Genomic DNA, 19,336 nt, shown 5'->3' with positions numbered 1-19,336 from the left:
GTAGGTGACATTTCTGCCAATCAGGAGAGTAGCCATTTATGATTTACCAGATTCATTCTTATAGTGGTCCAGTTCCAATTGTGTTTGCTCATTATCACTTACAAATCCACTTGTTTAATCCGTATCGTGACCAAGTTCTCTATTCTCTCAAGCAAATGCATGTTGTTTAATAAAAAGAGACTTCCGTTACTGAACACTCTATACTATAGTAATGAGTACTAACACAATATAAGAGCTTTATAACACTTATTTAACTAAAGAAAATCACTTACTGCATTTCAATTGTCCACATGCAGCTAGACAGATCAGTAATGTGTGGTTTCTAACAATGTCATAGCAATTTAGCTTGATTTGTTTGTGAAATACCAGAGATTTGTTAACCAGTGTCAAATATGCCTTAAACAATGTAAAACATCCACGCTTTACAGCTATTTCTTATACGTTATTCTCAAAATAAGATCAAGATCAATAAGAATGTGACTAGATGACAAATATTGGCAAGACCTTTTTTTGCAGTCTTGCAGTGAAACAAATATTCTCAAAAATGAAATTCAAACATTTACATTTGTATACATCTCATTTATTATTTCTTTGAACACAAAGAATATTTTTTCTTTTTTCCACTTCCCATATTTCAATATCTGTTTTAGCAACAGCTGGTGGATACTATGGGGGAAATCTGTGGGAACTACGGTGTCAAACACTGGCCATAAAATTAAAATATTATCACACAATGAAAACTAAATATTGTCAGTGTCTTCTCTGGATTCTGACTGGAAGCAATTTCATGTTTGAAATGTCAAATAACACATTCAGGACAGGAACCCCTTTTGGTATTTTAAGCATTGCTATACCTTAGCTATTGAAAAAAATATCAGATCTACAAGCTCATAGCTCACTTGCTGCCGCGCTACGAGCTTGTAGATCACCGGATGCTTCTGGGAGGTCCCTGGAACAACATATTTTGAGATGGGAGGCCGTGGCCAAATTCAGATAATTCTGGGGGTCCTTGACATGAAAAAAGGTTGAGCACCACCAATATAGAAACCGTTAGGATTTAGAAGCCTTTTTTTAAAATCGACCTCAGTCCAAAATGTCAAATAACAGCACAGCACTCTTCTATAGACACAAAGAATATAAGAACATGTTTTAGTAATATATACAGTACATCGGTTTCAACTGAACAAGAAACCATCTAACAAGATCAGAAATTAACTTGTGATTAGCATAGCACTACTCAGTGTAGGGCCTGTAGGCAATGTCCTGTTGAGAAAATGCCAAGCATTCCTTATCTGCTTTTAAACTCCAATGAAAAACAAAATGTTAAAAAATAATACATATTTGGAGATAACATATTGAGAAGACAAAGTATCACAGTATTCTTTTCAGTTGTAATTTTACAATCAACAGAGCAATGCCAACCAAGGGTTCTAACTGAGACAATTAAGCAACGCAACTCCTGTTAAAGCTCAATACTAGTCTAATAATGTCTCTATTGTTTCAGCATCATGTAAGCATAGAAGATGTCCCAAATAAAATAAATAAATAAAATAAAACAAAATAAAAAGAACAGAAAACAGTGTGCTGCTCAGGTGTGCACACGGGGTCACAGTTAGAAGTTAATGGTCTTGCTCAGGGAGTCAGGGACACTTCAACACAAAGACTGGAGGAGCCAAGAAAGTGAATCACCCCACACCCACACACCTGAATCCATGCCATCAGGCATGAGGGGGGAAAAAAACAACCGACTGCTCGACAAATTGTCCCTTGTCTGTCCAATTATATTCGCCAACTTGCGTTTATCCTTGATAAATGAGGCCATTCCCTATGTGTGGGTTTCTGTCTCATGCTTGTGTACAGTTCTCAAGTGTTTCCTGAGGTGGCCAATTTGTATGAATCTCTTGGGGCAGTGTGGACAGGCTCTGGGCTTCTCTCCTGTGTGCGTGTACTTGTGCATCTTTAAATTGTTAGATTCCAGGAAGCCCTTCTCACAGTATGGACACCAGTATCTCTTCTCCCCATTGTGCCATCTCAAGTGCTTGTTTAGGTCCATTGTCCTCTTGAATTTCTTCTCGCAAAGGTGGCAGTGGTATGGTGTCTCCCCAGTGTGGACTCTGATGTGGGAATTCACCTCTTGTTTTGTATAGAAGTCTTTATTGCAGATTTGGCAGACAAAGGGCTTTATTCTGCCATGCACCATCTGGACATGCTTGGTGAGGGTGAATTTGTGGGAATATGCCTTATTACACAGCTCACATTTGTAGACCCTAACCTCCCGGTGAGCCTTGTGATGACGGTTGACCGCCCTGTTATTGTGAAAGACCTTCCCACAGAGCACGCAGGTGAAAGGAGGCAGGTTTTTGTGCATAGGGACATGGCTCTCCAATAGCGCAGCGCTGGTGAAAACGCGGCCACACTGTCCACACTGGTTCTTGAGCAGGCGCCTACCGAGTACTGATAAGGGCTGCAAGGGTGAAACGATCGGTGGCGCTCGGAATACGCCAGATTTGTTGGATCGCACCTTGAAGTTGGGATTTGAGAGTTTGAATAGAAAAGGGGATGAGGCACCACTAGAGGTGGGGGTTTGAAATTCCGACTTAATTGACGCGAGTGAAAAAGGAATTGGTGGGGGAATCAGTGATGAATTAAATGGTGGGGGAGATGGTGATGAAGGGAATGGTTGGGGAGATGGTGATAAAAGCATTCGTGGGGGAGAAGGTGATAACATCAATGGTGTAGTCCAGAAACTGGTGCTTCCGTAAGGTTTTGAAGATGTGGGTATCTTCATTTGGGCCTCAGTGTTTGAAGGATATATTGATGAACTTCTATTCTTGGTCACTGGAGATCCACTGGCGTCCATTATAGGTGTGGTCAAGACAACTTTAGCCTCTTTCATGATAATACCGAGTCGGACATTGATTTTGGATTGGTTAGATTTAGCTGCAATTTCTGACTTTGACTGAGTGGTTTGATCCAAAGACTTAGCTGTTTTCATCTTGGATAATTTAGGAGTATGAGCTACTTTGGTCAACCTTTCCTCACTGGCTGTTTGATCCACAGTCTTAGCGTTTTTCATCTTGGACAATATAGAAGTATGAGCTGCTTTGAGCAACCTTTCCTCACTGGCTGTATTAAGAGTCTTTCTACACTTTTTTGGTATCACATTATGGTCAATTAAGCTCTGCCTCTTAGCAATTGCCGTACTGGAATACCGACTCTTTTCACGGCCATCTTTAGTGGACCCTGGTGTCTTGGGGCTGAGAGGAGAATGATCACTCCTAATCTTTTTAAGGCCAGCCACAATTTGACTTAAGCTAGATCTTGTAGGACTGAAAGACGATGATGTAACGTCAGCCTTTTGCCGGGTCAACACTTCTTTAGCTGGTTCACATCTTTCAGGACCAACAGGAGGAATGGGTTCACAGGTGGTCATGTTTGGGCAAGTGCTCGGACAGGATTCAGTAGAGGTCTTGGTAGGGGTCTCATCCTCTCCAACAAATCTAGCTTTCTTAGCCGGGACGGGTGTGGGCAGAGGTTCTTCCACTGCAGGGTTTGGTTCTGGGACAGTTGTGGGTTCTTCCTCTGCAGGGGTTGGTTCTGGGACAGGTGTGGGTTCAGGTTCTTCCAATGCAGGGGTTGGTTCTGGGACAGGTGTGGGTTCAGGTTCTTCCACTGCAGGGTTTGGATGTGGGACAGGTTTGGGTTCCTCCTCTGCAGGTGTGGGTTCTGGGGCAGGTTTGGGTTCCTCCACTGCAGGGGTTGGTTCTGGGGCAGGTGTGGGTTTGGGTTCCTCTAGTGCAGGGGTTGGTTCTGGAGCAGGTGTGGGTTTGGGTTCCTCCACTACAGGGGTTGATTCTGGGGCAGGTGTGGGTTTGGGTTCTTCCACTACAGGAGTTGGTTCTGGGCCATGTGTGGGTTTGGGTTCCTCCACTACAGGGGTTGGTTCTGGGGCAGGAGTGGGTTCAGGTTCTTCCACTACAGGGGTTGGTTCTGGGGCAGGTGTGGGTTTGGGTTCTTCCACTACAGGAGTTGGTTCTGGGGCAGGTGTGGGTTTGGGTTCCTCCACTACAGGGGTTGGTTCTGGGGCAGGTGTGGGTTTGGGTTCTTCCACTACAGGAGTTGGTTCTGGGCCATGTGTGGGTTTGGGTTCCTCCACTACAGGGGTTGGTTCTGGGGCAGGAGTGGGTTCAGGTTCTTCCACTACAGGAGTTGGTTCTGGGGCAGGTGTGGGTTTGGGTTCCTCCACTACAGGGGTTGGTTCTGGGGCAGGTGTGGGTTCCTGCACTACAGGGGTTGGTTCTGGGGCAGGAGTGGGTTCAGGTTCTTCCACTACAGGAGTTGGTTCTGGGGCAGGTGTGGGTTTGGGTTCCTCCACTACAGGGGTTGGTTCTGGGGCAGGTGTGGGTTCCTCCACTACAGGGTTTGGTTCTGGGGCAGGTGTGGGTTCCTCCACCACAGGGTTTAGTTCTGGGACAGGTGTGGGTTCCTCTACTACAGGGTTTAGTTCTGGGACAGGTGTGGGTTCAGGTTCTTCCACTACAGGGTTTGGTTCTGGGACAGGTGTGGGTTGAGGTTCTTCCGGCAGCACTACAGGGGTTGGTTCTGTGTGACTGGGCTGCAATTGTTGGGATTTGAGTTGACGGCGATGACTGCTGAGTTTGCTCACAAGGGGATTTTTATCCAACCGTTTACCGTCACCTTTCGTCTCAGCTGGTGTAGCCGTGGCGTCACTGGAGCAAGCCTGAAATAGAAAGAATGGAAATAGGGTAGAAAGAAAAGATAGAAAGAAAATAAACAAACGTCAATTGAGCAAAAGAAAAGCTACAGTCCACAACAACAAAAAAACATGCATTACATTTATTTCAAAAGAAAAAAAGTATTTTTTCAGACTTTTTAAATTAAAAGAAATTGTGAAAGTAAAAAAATATATATATAAAAATAAATTATAGTTTAGGTCTAAATAGCAGATCTACAAGTGGGCAATTTACACTATTTTTTTAATAAGTTTTGTCTTTTTGATCTCGAGCTGAAAACGTTTGTAAAGGACTACAGTGTATGTTAATGAATATTAAAGACTCATTACCTGTTTCTTATCATGGTCTACAGGTAACATTGCCATCTGGGACAGGAATTGGGTTTTGGTCATCTGCTGATGAGGGTCAGATGTGTTGTCCTTGGCGAAGGAGCTCGTTCTGGTGGATGGAGCCAACGTCTCAGAAACCAGGTCATTTCTTTCAGTAGATGCCACTGGCAGATTAATCGATTCGATGGCTGATGACTTCTCTCTGACGACAGATGTTACTTCTGGTGGCGCACACGTTTGTATGCACGCGCTATCTGGAGAATCTTCCCAAGGATCAGGAGAATCATCATCCTCATCGAGTGAATCTGGAGTTGGCTGAGCCGATTCGACGGAGGCCCTTGCATGCTTTTTAAGAGTTGAATGTTCATTTTCGGAAAAACAGATTTCAGTCTGAGGAGGTGGCATCTTCAACACCAGGGACATTTGTTTTTGCAATGCAGGCGACGACGACAACCTAGTCAATCTGACCACTGGATAACGTTTTTGTTGGACAACAGGTGGTACACTTGGTGGTACTAAGGTTTGTACATGAGTGGATAAAGTTGAGTTGTTAGAGCATGCTTCAGTGGATGCAATGGTCATTTTACACCCTGCAGTATTGGTTTGAGTTAATGATATTTCTGAACTGACTGCTGACGTGTCCGTTTTAGTTGATGTTGCTGAACTGACTGTGGACATATCCTCCTCAGCTGTTGGTTCATCAGTGTTTATTGATTCCACCTTGCGTTTGATTGCAGAGGGTCTTGGTACCTTTGGAGGACGACCTCTTCTGGGGGATTTCACTGGAGCGTTTTCATCCGCTCTGTCTGAAGGGGACTGGTCAGTTACCGGGTCCACAGTAACACAGCTGGCTTGAGACCGACGTTGAGGTGCCAAATTAACTGCTGGCGCTTCCATTGCTGCTGAATTGACAGGTGACATATCCTTTTTAGTCAAAGTTGTTGCTGAACTGACTGTTGATGTATCACTTTTAGTCAAAGTTGTTGCAGAAATGGCTCTTGAAATATCCGCTTTAGTTGTTGCTGAATTGACTGTTGATGCATCAATTTTAGTTGAGGTTGTTGCTGAATTAACTGTTGACATATCCTCCTCGGTTGTGGGTTCATCAGTGTTTAGGTATTCACTTATTGATTCCACTTTGCGTTTGATTGCAGAGGGTCTTGGTACCTTTGGAGGACGACCTCTTCTGGGGGATTTCACTGGAGCGATTTCAGCCGCTCTGGCTGAAGGGGACTGGTCAGTTTCCGGCTCCACAGTAACACAGCTGGCTTGAGACTGAAGCTGAGGTGCCGAATTCACTGCGGGTGCTTCCGTTGCTGCTGAATTGACAGTTGACATGTCCTTTTTAGTCAAAGTTGTTGCTGAATTGACTGTTGATTCGCTTTTAGTCAAAGTTGTTGCAGAAATAGCTTTTGACATAACCGCTTTAGTTGTTGCTGAATTGACTGTTGATGCATCAATTTTAGTTGAGGTTGTGGCTGAATTAACTGTTGACATATCCTCCTCGGTTGTGGGTTTATCAGTGTTTAGGTATTCACTTATTGATTCTACTTTGCGTTTGATTGCAGAGGGTCTTGGTACCTTTGGAGGACGACCTCTTCTGGATGATTTCACTGGAGTGATTTCATCTGGTCTGTCTGAAGGGGACTGGTCTACAGTAACAACTGCTGTTTTCGTTGATGTTGCATCTGAATTCATCTCTGATGTATTGGCCTTCGTTGATGTTGCTGCAGAATTGACTGCTGGCGTATCTGTTTTAGTTGCTGATGTTGCTGAATTAAGTGCCGACACATCCGTTTCAGTTGTTGATGTTTTTGTTAAATTCACTGCTGATGTATCGGATTTCGTTGATGTAGCTGCTGTATTGACTGCCGACGTATCCATTTCAGTTGATGTTGGTGGTGCATTGACTGTTGAAGTATCCATTTTAGTCGTTGCTTCATTGACAGTTGAAGTATCCGTTTTAGTTGTTGCTGCAGTGACAGTTGAAGTATCCGTTTTAGTTGTTGCTGCAGTGACAGTTAAATTATCTGTTTTAGTTGCTGCTGCATTGATAGTTGAAGTATCTGTTTTAGTTGCTGCTTCATTGACAGTTGAAGTATCCGTTTTAGTTGTTGCTGCAGTGACAGTTGAAGTATCCGCTTTAGTTGTTGCTGCAGTGACAGTTGAAGTATCCGTTTTAGTTGTTGCTGCAGTGACAGTTGAAGTATTCGCTTTAGTTGTTGCTGCAGTGACAGTTGAAGTATCCGTTTTAGTTGTTGCTGCAGTGACAGTTGAAGTATCCGTTTTAGTTGTTGCTGCAGTGACAGTTGAAGTATCCGTTTTAGTTGTTGCTGCAGTGACAGTTGAAGTATCCGCTTTAGTTGTTGCTGCAGTGACAGTTGAAGTATCCGCTTTAGTTGTTGCTGCAGTGACAGTTGAAGTATCCGTTTTAGTTGTTGCTGCAGTGACAGTTGAAGTATCCATTTTAGTTGCTGCTGCAGTGACAGTTGAAGTATCTGTTTTAGTTGCTGCTGCAGTGACAGTTGAAGTATTCGTTTTAGTTGCTGCTGCATTGACTGTTGACACATCAATTTTAGTTGCTGCTGATTTGACTGCTAAAGTCACAGTTGTAATTGTTGCTGCTGAACTGACCGTTGACACATTGGTTTGAATTGCTGCTGAATTGACCGTTTTAGTTGTTGCTGACTTGCCTGACACATCGGTTTTAGTTGGTACTGAATTGATTGCTGATGTCACCACTGTAGTTGTTAAATTGACTGATGTATCATTTTCAGTTGATGTTGCTGCTGAGTTCACTGTCGAGTCTGACGTATCCATTTTCGTTGATGCGGTTACCAAATTCACTGGCGACGCTATTGCCATTTCTGATTTCGGTTTTATTGATGAATGTTCTCTCCCAGGAGATGATGCTGGAACAATTGGAGAACATTCCTCAATCTCCTCTTCGTCTACTGGAGGAATGCCTGCCTCCTCCTTGGCTGTTGGTTCATCAGAGTTTAGGTTTTCACTTAATGATTCCACTTTCCGTTTGATTGGTCTTGGTTCCTTTGGTTTTCGTCCTCTTCTAGAGGATTTTACTGGAGCGATTTCATTCACTCTGGCTGAAGGGGACTGGTCAGTTTCCAAATTGACTGCTGAAGTCACCGTTTTAGTTGTTGAATTGACATAATTTTCAGTTGCTGGAGAGTCTGATGTATCCGTTTTTGTTGATGCAGTTACAGAATTCACTGACGCTTTTGTTGTTGCTGAAATTACTGTTGATATATGCTTTTCAGTTGTTGACGCATTGTCAGTTGAAGTATCAGTTGTTGTTCCTGCTTTATTGACTGTTGCCTTTTGTGTAGACGTGGTTGCACTTTCAGTGAAACCTGCCAAGTTGTGTAGCTTTGATTTCAAAACTGAAAGCTGCAGTGGTACTACAACTACTCTTGGGAAGCGTGGATCGATGAATGGTGTAGATGAGTTGGTAGTTGCACTTGAAGTGGCAGCAGTTTGTGGAGGGGTAATGGGCAGCAATTGGCTGGATGTAGCAACTGCCCTCTTTGCAAGAACAGTGGCAACAGGGGCTTGGAGCAAACCATTTTTCGTTAAAGAAACAACAGTTGCGACGACGGTTGACATGGCTGTAGGGGCAACAGAAGGTGGTGACATTGTTTCATCGGCTGTGGCTTGGGGTAAACCATTTTCCTGTGAAGATACATTTGCAATGACGGTTGACATGGCTGTTGGTGACGGTTTTGATATTGCCTGGGCAACACATGAGGATGTTGGTCTTTGCACAACGATTATTTTCTTGGGAGTCACATTGGGCAACACAGTTATTGTTATTGAAGGGAGGGAACACTGTGTCAGTGTCGATCTGACACTTCCTATGGTTGCCAGTTTTACCGTGGGTGCTACGGTTGATGGTGTCACCGTGGGTGCCACGGTTGACGTTGTTGGGGGTGCAGTAGTTTTGAGAGGATCATTATTATCGCCTTGATTTGGCGAGGTGAACGGCAGTGGAAAATGTTGAGTTTCAGGCAGTGCTGATTTCACATCAAAGTTTGCATTTGAGGCATCGACGAGTAGCATTGCCTCTTGAAGAGTTGGATACGACGTGCGGCGTGCTCTTGGTGGAGCCGATGATCGTGCTATTGCGGACTCCGTTTTAGGGGTCACCGCTGTCTCAGTGACCGAGGGGTTTTCATTAAGTGAAGATGGAGTCACCTCATCCAGTTTCTCTGGTAGCTGCTTGGATTTGGAAGGACTCTGTTTTATTGAGGCATTTTCTCTCCCAGGAGGTGATGCTGGAACAAGTGGAGAACATTCCTCAGCCTCTTCTTCGTCTATTGGAGGAAAGCCTGCTTCCTCCTCGTTTGTTGGTTCATCAGTGTTTAGGTATTCACTTATTGATTCCACTTTCCGTTTGATTGCAGAGGGTCTTGGTTCCTTTTGTTTTCGTCCTCTTCTGGGGGATTTCACTGGAGCGATTTCATCCGCTCTGGCTGAAGGGGACTGGACAGTTTCCGACACAGGAGGCTCGACACAGAAGGCTCGAGACCGACGTTGAGGAGACTCCCAGGATTTCACTTTCATTGGTGTCCTCCCACTTCTTCGGGATGGTAACAAGACAGGCTTAGAACTAGGTTTTTCCCTTGTGGGGGTAGCGGCCTCTGACAAATTCTTTTTTTTACGCAGCTGAGCCCCTGGTGGTTTCCGAGGAACTATAAATGGTTCATCTTGATCCAGTGTTGAGGTGTCTGCTGCGGTTTCAGAGGCTGCCGTCGTCACTGGAATATGCTGTATAACATGAGACTGCTGTTCCATCTTGAATGGAAGAAGTGTGAATGCAGAATGCTCCATTTGGGAGGACTGGCTCTGGGTTCCTCTTTCACAAGATGGTTGGTGTTTGGGAAATTCAATGGTAATCCGTTTAACAAAGGGCTTGACTTGGCCTGTTTAACAAAAGAGATAAAATGGTAAGACACGGGTAGAACATTTTCCTCCAAACAAACTTATCAGGATTTATTTAATGCCAAAAAATAATAATTCCAAAATCAATTTCGTCTTTGTTTGGAAAAGTAAATTGTACCTTGTTTTTCTTTGAGGACTCTTAGGTGGTACACTGCAGTTGGCTTACCATCCTCCTGGTTCTAAAGACATACAGAGAAACATGTCACAATCACATCCCAAGGGGAAAAAATACTCACTCATCTACTCATTTCTTAACTTTTAAACAGGTTACACAATGTTTAAAAACAGGTTACACAATGTTTAAAAGTGTTAAAGGTCCAATGACACGCCCCTAAATTAATATGAGTGGTACAGTACATCACGTGGTCTGAATGAAAACAGTTTGAAAGCGTTCGCGATACGGTACATTTAGCGTCATATTGGCTATAAATGTAATTGGGGAAAAAAAACCTCTTAGTTAGAATGCAATTGAGGTTGGCGTGGGTTTTTTTTAGGGGAACAGCAGGCACAAGCGCAAATTTCGGACTCGAGTCTCACGTTCCCCCGGTCACCAACAACCCTGTTTGCCCGCTCTGAGTAGAGCCCTGAGCCCCGCAGCGCGACTACTGTTCTCTTCACTTTCTTTCTTCCCCTCTCAACTGCAGGCTGACTGTACACCCACTGTAATACCGTAGTTAGTTACCACAACATTGTTCAAGTGAACTATAGTGTTTGTTTGTATTCATCGTAATAATCAATATCGCTATGATGAATTATCGGCCTGGTTGTCCGAGCCGAGTTGAGGCATAGTCTTGCGGCCGAGATTATGAGCCTCTCCGGGGGAGGGGGGCTCTCTTTCTCTTTCCCCCTCTCTCGCACACGCACACACACACACACGTGTACACACACACACACACACACACACACACACACACACACACACACAGCCCCGGTTGTCCGCGGCCTCAGAATGCCTCTCTCTTCGGGCATGATGGAGGTGAAAACTCGATTTCGTCCTGTGGATCCATTTTGAATTTCCTGCATTCTCTGGGCTGAGGGTGGAGCTGGCCAAGAGTGTGATTGCCGATTGGTCTCTGTGTGTGTACACGCGCGTGTGTGTGAGTGCGTGTGTGTGAGTATGTGTGTGTGTGCCCAGTTCACTGCGTGCTGTGTGTGTGCTATGAGCACTGCAGCCTGCATGACCAGAAGACTAGGCTCAGTGCCCCGGCGGTGAGAGGGGGCATCTGAGACGTGCTAGACTACATGCACGGCGATAAATCATCATAGCGATATTGATTATTACAATGAATAAGCATAAACACACGTATTTGAACAATGTTGTGGTACATAGGATATTTGAAGACTGATATGCATTTTAGCCCGGTGCAGTGCCGCTACTCAACCTGTGAGCAGGGCACCGCAGCAGGCTGAACTTAGCCGTGGTTGAAGGCATGTCAGCGGGCGAGAGAGAGAGCTAGATGGCCGGGGCATGGGACTCGAGTGCGAAATTGCGATTATGCAACAGTTACCTTAAAACAAAAAACACGTCAACTCAATGTCATTGTAACTAAGATTTGAGCGAAAAAAATATTTTTTGAATGAGACTTTCACCCAGTATGAAGCTAAATGTGACACCAAAATAGTAGCATAAGTTGCTATGCTACTACTGCCACCAAGCTTGGCGAGCCCGCATAGCAGTCGATGGGGAAAGTTAATCACACTATGACGTCAGAATCATGATAGCATTGTTTGATAGCCGTTCTTATCTCCCAAGGGGCGTGTCATTGGGCCTTTAAAAGCAATTATTATAGATTGTTCTTATATTTTCAAACATACGACAGAAACACAATTAAATCCATAATGGCAAATATTTGAGCGACAATTTAATAGTCAAGTAAAATGTAATAATCGTGACAGCCCTAACAAGAAATTCACAGTAAATTGGACAGAGCAGGAATACATTGGAGCGCCATACCGATAGAGGCCGTCCATCACCATGGGTCTTGGGCTGTTTTTTAACGTCCACAGCCTCCTGTACATCTTTTAACTTGAGAGGCTTGCAAGACGGAGCCACTCCAACCAGGTCTAACACAAAACACAAAGCAAAGAAAGAAGAGACAATAATGCCAAAATTAAAACTCATTGACTGCCAAGGACATGTTTTTTCCCCAAAGGCCCTCGCTGCCAAGGACGAGCATACCAGTATGTTTAAATGTGTTGTTTTTTTGGACCTTTAGTTGTAAAGTTTTGTAGCAAAGGATTGTCAATATCTGATGTGAGAAAGCCCATACAGAGAAAACCCTTTACTTTACTTTGTGGTGAAAGCTAAAAGAACAACAAAAAAACACTTTAATTGTACAATTTTTTAGCAAAGGCTTTTCAGTATTTGATGTGAGAAAGCACACAAACATATTAGTTGTACAGTTTTGTACAAAGGCTTGTCAATATCTGATGTGAGAAAGTAGGTGAGGACCCATACAGGGGAAACCCTTTAGTTGTACAGTTTGCGTAAAAGCTTTGCTCAAAACTAATTTTGCACCGTTTCTCAAAGGAAAAAAATAATGGGAGGAATGGGAGGAGGGCGGGTTGGGGGTATTAAGATCAAGTCAGGAAAAAATAGAAAGTTAGTGCAAAGCTTTTACCAGATTTTTTGTTTGTTTTACAAATAAAGGTTTTCCCCAAAAATATGTTTTTGCTTTTTTTTGTTGTTGCTTTTAGCACAAGCTGAAACTGTACAAGTAAAGGTTTACTAACAATAAAAACAAGGGTAATGAGTAGGTTACCCATTACCCTTGTTGGGTAGGTACCTACCCCCTTGAAAAATGGGGTTACAAAATCGTGGGATAAAATATATATATAGGAAAAAAAGAATAAAAACAAATCCATTAATAGTTAAAATGCAGCAAAATACTACATCAATTCAAAATATGATGTAAATGAAATCTCGGAATCGGAATAACAGACGGAATAGCATACTGCCGATACCAGCATTTTAGGGAGTATCTGCAGCTTTTCCGATACTGGTAACGGGAGAAAACTAAACAGGGCAGTTTTACCAAAGTCAATTACAAATGTGAAAGAAACACTTTTCCATAACTTTTAATACATTTTCTAATAAATATTCCTATTGAAGACTACCAATTTATGCTTATTGGTTTTTTTTTAAAATATGCTTTATAGCAATAGAAGAAGCTGTAAACAATGTCAAACTAATGCACTGCATGTAAATATACCACTACACTGCCAGTTACTTTCTGTTAGTACCTACCCTAGGGTACACAGGGAGAACATGCAAACTCCACAATGAAAGGCCCTTTCGTCAACCTTGCCTCGGGTATGGGCACCGATTACGCAGATGAGAGAACATGCCACCAGCGTCCCCAGTGGGAATCGAAGGACCTTCTAGCTGTGAGGCGAAAGCACTACCGACTGTGCCACAGTGTCCCCCATTTGATCGATTTGTTGACATTAAAGGGTAAGACCACTTTTTTAGAGGTTTGGGTTGTTTTCTTACCTTATTATGGGCAATAACATTCCATGAGTTATTTCGCTCCGTTGTGTTGTTTATTAGCAATTTAAGAAATAACAAATAGGGTCCATTGACTTCCATTGTAGGGGGGAAACAGCTCTCAGTCACTCTTTTATCACATAAACGAACACAACATAACTATAACAAAATACATACATAAATGGATGCCCCTGGGACGTATCCTCAGTGATGTATCCCAAGGTCATCGGGGTTTCGGGTCTCCCAACATCATACCCCTCACTCAGGTGACCCAGCCGGGGTGATCAAGTCCCGACTTACGTCCCAGTAGCTACCCTTGATAAGTCCCATTAGGGAAAAACCAGGGCCACACAATCCGTTCCTCCTGAACTACTCTGCGGGGACTGGGAGGTACCATTCTGGCGCATGGAAGGACTAGGCTCTGTGGGTTGACTCCTGTCCGGGCCCCTCCTACGTCTCACCAGGTCCACTCCTGCTCTCACCAGGTCAGGCCCTATGCGTTGCACCAGACTCCCAGCACCAGGCACTTTATTCAGGAATGGTGGATTCTCGAGCCGCAACGGTTCCACAGGCTCCACCTTGCCCTTGGTGGTGCCTCCTAAAGGCCTCACCGTGGGTTTGTTGGGCTTCTTCCTCACGGAAGACACAGGCTGGGGCGCCAACCCATACTGCTCCCGGGTGCCGTCTAATTTCCGGCTGCCACCCGTCTCTCCGGTGGTCACCAGACTATTCCTGGTTGTCACGTAGTCTATTCCTATGAGACACTATATATAGAATAACTATAACAAAATACATACATAAATGGATGCACCTGGGACGTATCCTCAGTGATTTATCCCAACAAAAGCTGATTCTGAGTTTATGACAACAGGAAAACTCATGCGATCTCGTCCGCTTGTCACTAAAAACATACACAATGGACGTGTTTGAGGGAGACACTTTAGAAGAAGTGTGTAAAGTGTCTGTGTCTGGGATTTCTCATAAACGACGCTGCAGAGAGTTGCTTTTGATTAATTCAAGTACCGGTAATCAAATAGAAATATTGCTCAAAACATAAGTGATTTTCATTGCTCTCTAAAACGTTTTGTTGTTTTTGAAAAATAATTAGTAAAACACATCTTCTGGCATGAAGCATTTTCAGATGGGGGTCAGCGGCCAAATAGATATAATTTTGGGGGTGCTGCTTACAGATCTAGAAGGCATTTGTAGAATTGGCCTCAGGTCTTAACCCTAATGGGTTAAACTAAGGTGTTCCATCCAATGGCTTCTAGAAAAGTTTAGTTGCTCCTCATTTCAGCTTCAAGTGTATGGGGGAGTGGCCATGTATGGGGGAGTGTTTGGCTATCAAACATTGTGCGGGGGGAGTACTTTCTGTGCCCGATTAGCAGTAATTAATTCTAAGCAACGAAGTGTACAACGAAATGTACTTGATGGCATCATTCCAATGCAAAAAGAGCCAGATAAATAATGCATGTGTTAGTAGCAGCATCGAGTAGGTGACAATAATAAAAACAGTAGGTAACGTCAGTTCACACACACAGACACACACACACACACACACACACACACAGTTCACACACACACACACACACACACACACACACACACACAAAATATGTAACCAGCTCCGTGGCCATGTGTGGTTATGTTAGAGCGTCCGCCCTGAAAATGGGAGTTGGGGTTCGACCCCTGACCAGGTCATACCAAAGACTGTAAAAATGGGACCAAATGCCTACCTGCTTGTACGTTGTACCTTGAATAATGTACGTATGTATAATGTACAGTACACAGCGGCTGCTGTGCTCACGCACGTATTATCTCAAGTGCTATGTGTATTTCATTTGTGGAAAAGAGACCCTTTAGTTGTACGGCTGTAAAGCCTGTTAATAAGATAAGAGAAACCCAACAGCTGTGCCGTTTGTGAAACAAGCTTCAAAATCCTCTGAAACCCTTTACTTGTATGTTTTGTGGTAAAAGCCCTCCTCCCCCTTCCCTTACTTGCATTTCTTGGGAAAAATGATATGATGGGAACTATGCACAAAAAATAATTTCACCCACTGATGTGACAATAAAGTTGATTCTTCTGATTGGCACTCAACGTCAAGGGCTGGATTATGGGGTCAAATGAGAACAAATTTTGCATACAGCAATGAATGTGACAAATAGTAGGACTTTGACTTTAACTATTGTGACGTTTGTATGTCTGTAAACACAGTAGCATGAATAGACCTAGCCGCAATTTGCACCTCTAGATCATTTTTTAAAATATGTTGAATCTAGAGTTGCAACACAAGCCGTTGGCAGCCCATTCCAAGTCCTATCTGATTGTATTAAACAACGTTAAACTCACCAACATTTCAGCTGTACGAAAAGCTTTAATTGTTTTTTCATACAAATCCACCGTAGGCATGTTATGAGCTACTTTCTGTCAAAACAATCTGTGTCTACGGTGGATTTCTATGAATCAAACACTTTGCAGGTAGAAAGAGGATAATTCAAGCTATTTGTACAGCTGCAATGTTGGTGAGTTTAACGTTGTTTAATACATTCAGATTCAGATAGGGCTTTTCTGTTTGGAATATATGTTTCAAGTTGTTCTAGTTGTTCAAATTGTGGCTAGAATAGACGATGAAATCAATAAAGGCCTTTCTCGGCCCCACCCTTCTCCCATGTGTTTAGTTTCCAAGATGGCCGCAGCGGGCGGGGTCGACATATGCCCTTACTGGGCTGCATTCAAGAAACTTTCCTTGTGTCTGACACCTGACTTGTGTCTGAACACAGCTTTGGTGGATGTGTTCTGCCCCCCTCCCCCCTTCAAACAAAATGTTTGGTCAAACGACATGGGCTTCCATTGGAAATGTATTGGAGCGGCCACAGGCACAAGACAGGTGTCTCGAATGTGTGAACGTAGCCCAGTAAGGGCATGTCAACCCAACCCACTCACCTCCACCCCAACCCTCCTGATGCTGTGGCCATCTTGGAAACTAAACACAATATAAACAATTGGAGAGGGGTGGGGCAGAGAAAGGCCCTTATTTCAACAGGACTAGTCTACTCTTTAAATTCTATGCTGTTATTCTATTTCATACATATATGGGCATTTTGGGGGGAGTTCTTGACTGATAAAAGTAAAACCCAGTTGAAAATGGAGAAAGTAGGATACAGTTGGCATACATTATTGTGTAAACAGAGCTGTCACATTGTGTCGTTATATGCTATACTTTGTTTTTTAATATATAATAATTACAAAAAAGTATATATATATATATATATATATATATATATATATCAGCAATATTTTGCAGTTATTTTCGGACAAATAACAGCATTTTTTTCATTTAAATAGAATACAAAAAAGGCTTATTTAAAATGTGTTTAAAGGTAGCAGCTCTGTTTACACGTGCAGTGCGGGTAAAACTCACCACACTGAATAGCAGTGTCTCGCCTCGTCAGTTCAGAAGGTCCAGAGGGTTCTTCAGGCGGCGGTTCCTCCCCTCCGTCTCCTCCACACGGCTCGGCGGTGGAGGTCCCCGCGGTGGAGGTCTCTTCCTCCACCTCCAGGTCCATGCACTTAGAGCGCAGATCGGCGTTCTCCTGCTTGATTACGTTGATCTCCTTCTTCAGCTCGTCCACCATGGTCTGGAACAGCCGGGTGGTCTCGGCCACGGCGCCCCGCAGCATGCCGTCCATGACGGAGGCGTAGCGCGACTGGAAGTCATCCCCCGACATGATGGGGAGGCTTCTTGGGGTTAGCCGTTTGTTTTTAAAGAGTAGACCCGGTTTTAAGACCTGGTTTTGGCTGGTTGGGAAACGCGATGGCTCCTCGCGGGCCTCTCTGTCTCTCTCTCTCTGGGTTTTTGTTTTTGTTCCAACGGATAAGAAGAAGCGCGGCAGATGGAAGTTGTACTAGTCCTGACTCACTGAGCTCGAAAATACGCTTACATGTCCAGTACGCAGGTCGACGAAACAACAAGAATACGACGATAAGGTCAACAAAACAACGAACGCGTCGAGGTCTTTGTTTGGATGGCGTGAATAAATCACTTTTTCTTCGGATTAAAAACTTATGCGCCCGCCCTCTCCGCCTGGGTCTCGACTCTCGAGCTGGCTGCTGCTGTTTGTTGCGACGACGTTAGCAAACAACAGCTTCCGGGTCGCTCGCGCATATCCGCTAAAAATGTTGATACTGCCACCTACCGCAGTAGTTCCCATACTCTACGAGTAGGCCTAGTTCCCAAAGTTTTTCATGCCAAGGACCCCCAATTCCACACTAATATGCCAGGGACCCCCATAAGAGAAGATTTGTACGGCTCTAGTAGGCCTAGTCTACTGGAAATTCCATGAACCCAGAAATGGTAATGAATGGAAACTTTTATGATAGAAATGTTATCTATAGGCCTAATGGATGAAATTCAGCTTAGTTGCTAAATTTTAGCAACTAAAGTTGCACATTGAGCAATTTCAGTTATTAGCATAATATGTGACCACATACCATTAACAACTATATAAGGCAAAAAAAGTCCAAATGTCATCATTTTTTTAAGTAGCAGACATGTGACATATGAAATTAGGGGGTTTTCAATATTCTGAATCTATTCCAAGCATTCGTTTTGCACAAAAACACTCCTTGGGATAAATTCGGCCATAATGCATTTGTGACTGCTATGGTCACATATTATGCTAATAACTCAAATTGCTCAACATGCAACTTTTAGCAACCAAGCTTAATCTCATCTTCTAAGCATAGATGACATTTGAATCATAAAAGTTTACATTAAACAACATTTCTGGGTCTGACTATAGCAGTGATTTTCAACCCAAGGACCCCCAGTTTGACATGCAGTGAGTAACCTAGACCCCCCATTTAATGACATTTAATGCATTTCTGAATACATTCCAAGCATTAGTTTTGCACAAAATATCTGACCTCATCACATTTGTCATGACGTCTATGGCCGTTTTTAGCCCAAGGAGTGTTTTCTGTACAAAACTAAAGCTTGGAATGTATTCAGAATCATGAAAAACCCCTAGTATGACATGTCACATGCTACTTAAAGCATAAGGAAAGTTTGACATTTTTGCCTGGGTCACAAGAAACCCTTATAACAAAATGGCCCAATATACCAACAGCCGGTCAGCAAATGGATTCATGAATGTATAGTATACATATCTGCCGGACTATAGGCCTACCTCCTGTAAGGAACCCCCTCAAGGAACCTTAGGCTACTTTGTTTAAAAGGTGTTAAATAGGTCCCGTAGAAATCATCGTTATAATAATAATAATAATAATGAATTACGCACTTTACATTACATTTTTTATAAAAAGAACAATTAAATTAATACAATTCAGATCAATGGTCAGAGACCCCCTCCCAAACTACACAGCTAAGAAAAGCAGATCAAGGCAGGGGGGAAAAAAAGTTTGAGCAAAGCTTTTATCACAAACTGTACAAGTAAAGTGTTTCCCCGTATGGGTCCTCATGTGCTTTTCTCATGACTGCCAAGTCACCTACTCACCTAGATGATTTTTTTCCCACCTGAAACAATTTAAACATGGACCTGCCTGGAAACTTATGTACAGTCACTGTCCACGGTGCTGAAACTATACCGGCACCAAGTAGCTAGCCTACCTTAAAACTATGTCAGCACCACGGCCAGCGTCGGAGGTGATTAATCATGCATTAGGCTAGGGTGTTTGGGGGATTTTGGTCTAAAACAAATAGGACAAAACTGCAACTGAGCAACGTCACGGTAGCTTACGATGCTATTAAAATCCTCTGGTGAGGTGAGGCCCATAAGACAAAGTG

At 43.4% G+C, this 19,336-nt stretch overlaps 1 protein-coding gene across 1 annotated transcript; it reads right to left on the bottom strand.

The window, feature by feature from the left end:
- Positions 1 to 571: 571 nt before the first annotated feature.
- Positions 572 to 17,613, bottom strand: LOC308330034 (uncharacterized protein). Its single transcript, XM_080784661.1, has 5 exons — positions 16,952 to 17,613; positions 11,997 to 12,106; positions 10,161 to 10,221; positions 5,084 to 10,023; positions 572 to 4,741 (listed from the first exon to the last, which is right to left on the bottom strand). The coding sequence occupies exons 1-5, from the start codon at positions 17,256 to 17,258 to the stop codon at positions 1,826 to 1,828; spliced, it is 8,334 nt and encodes a 2,777-aa protein (XP_080640787.1). The 5' UTR covers positions 17,259 to 17,613; the 3' UTR covers positions 572 to 1,825.
- Between the last annotated feature and the right edge of the window lie 1,723 nt (positions 17,614 to 19,336).

This window comes from Protomyctophum bolini, assembly GCF_963924005.1.
Source record: "Protomyctophum bolini genome assembly, chromosome: 15".
NCBI lineage: Eukaryota > Metazoa > Chordata > Actinopteri > Myctophiformes > Myctophidae > Protomyctophum > Protomyctophum bolini.
This window is presented reverse-complemented; position numbering and strand designations above follow the sequence as displayed.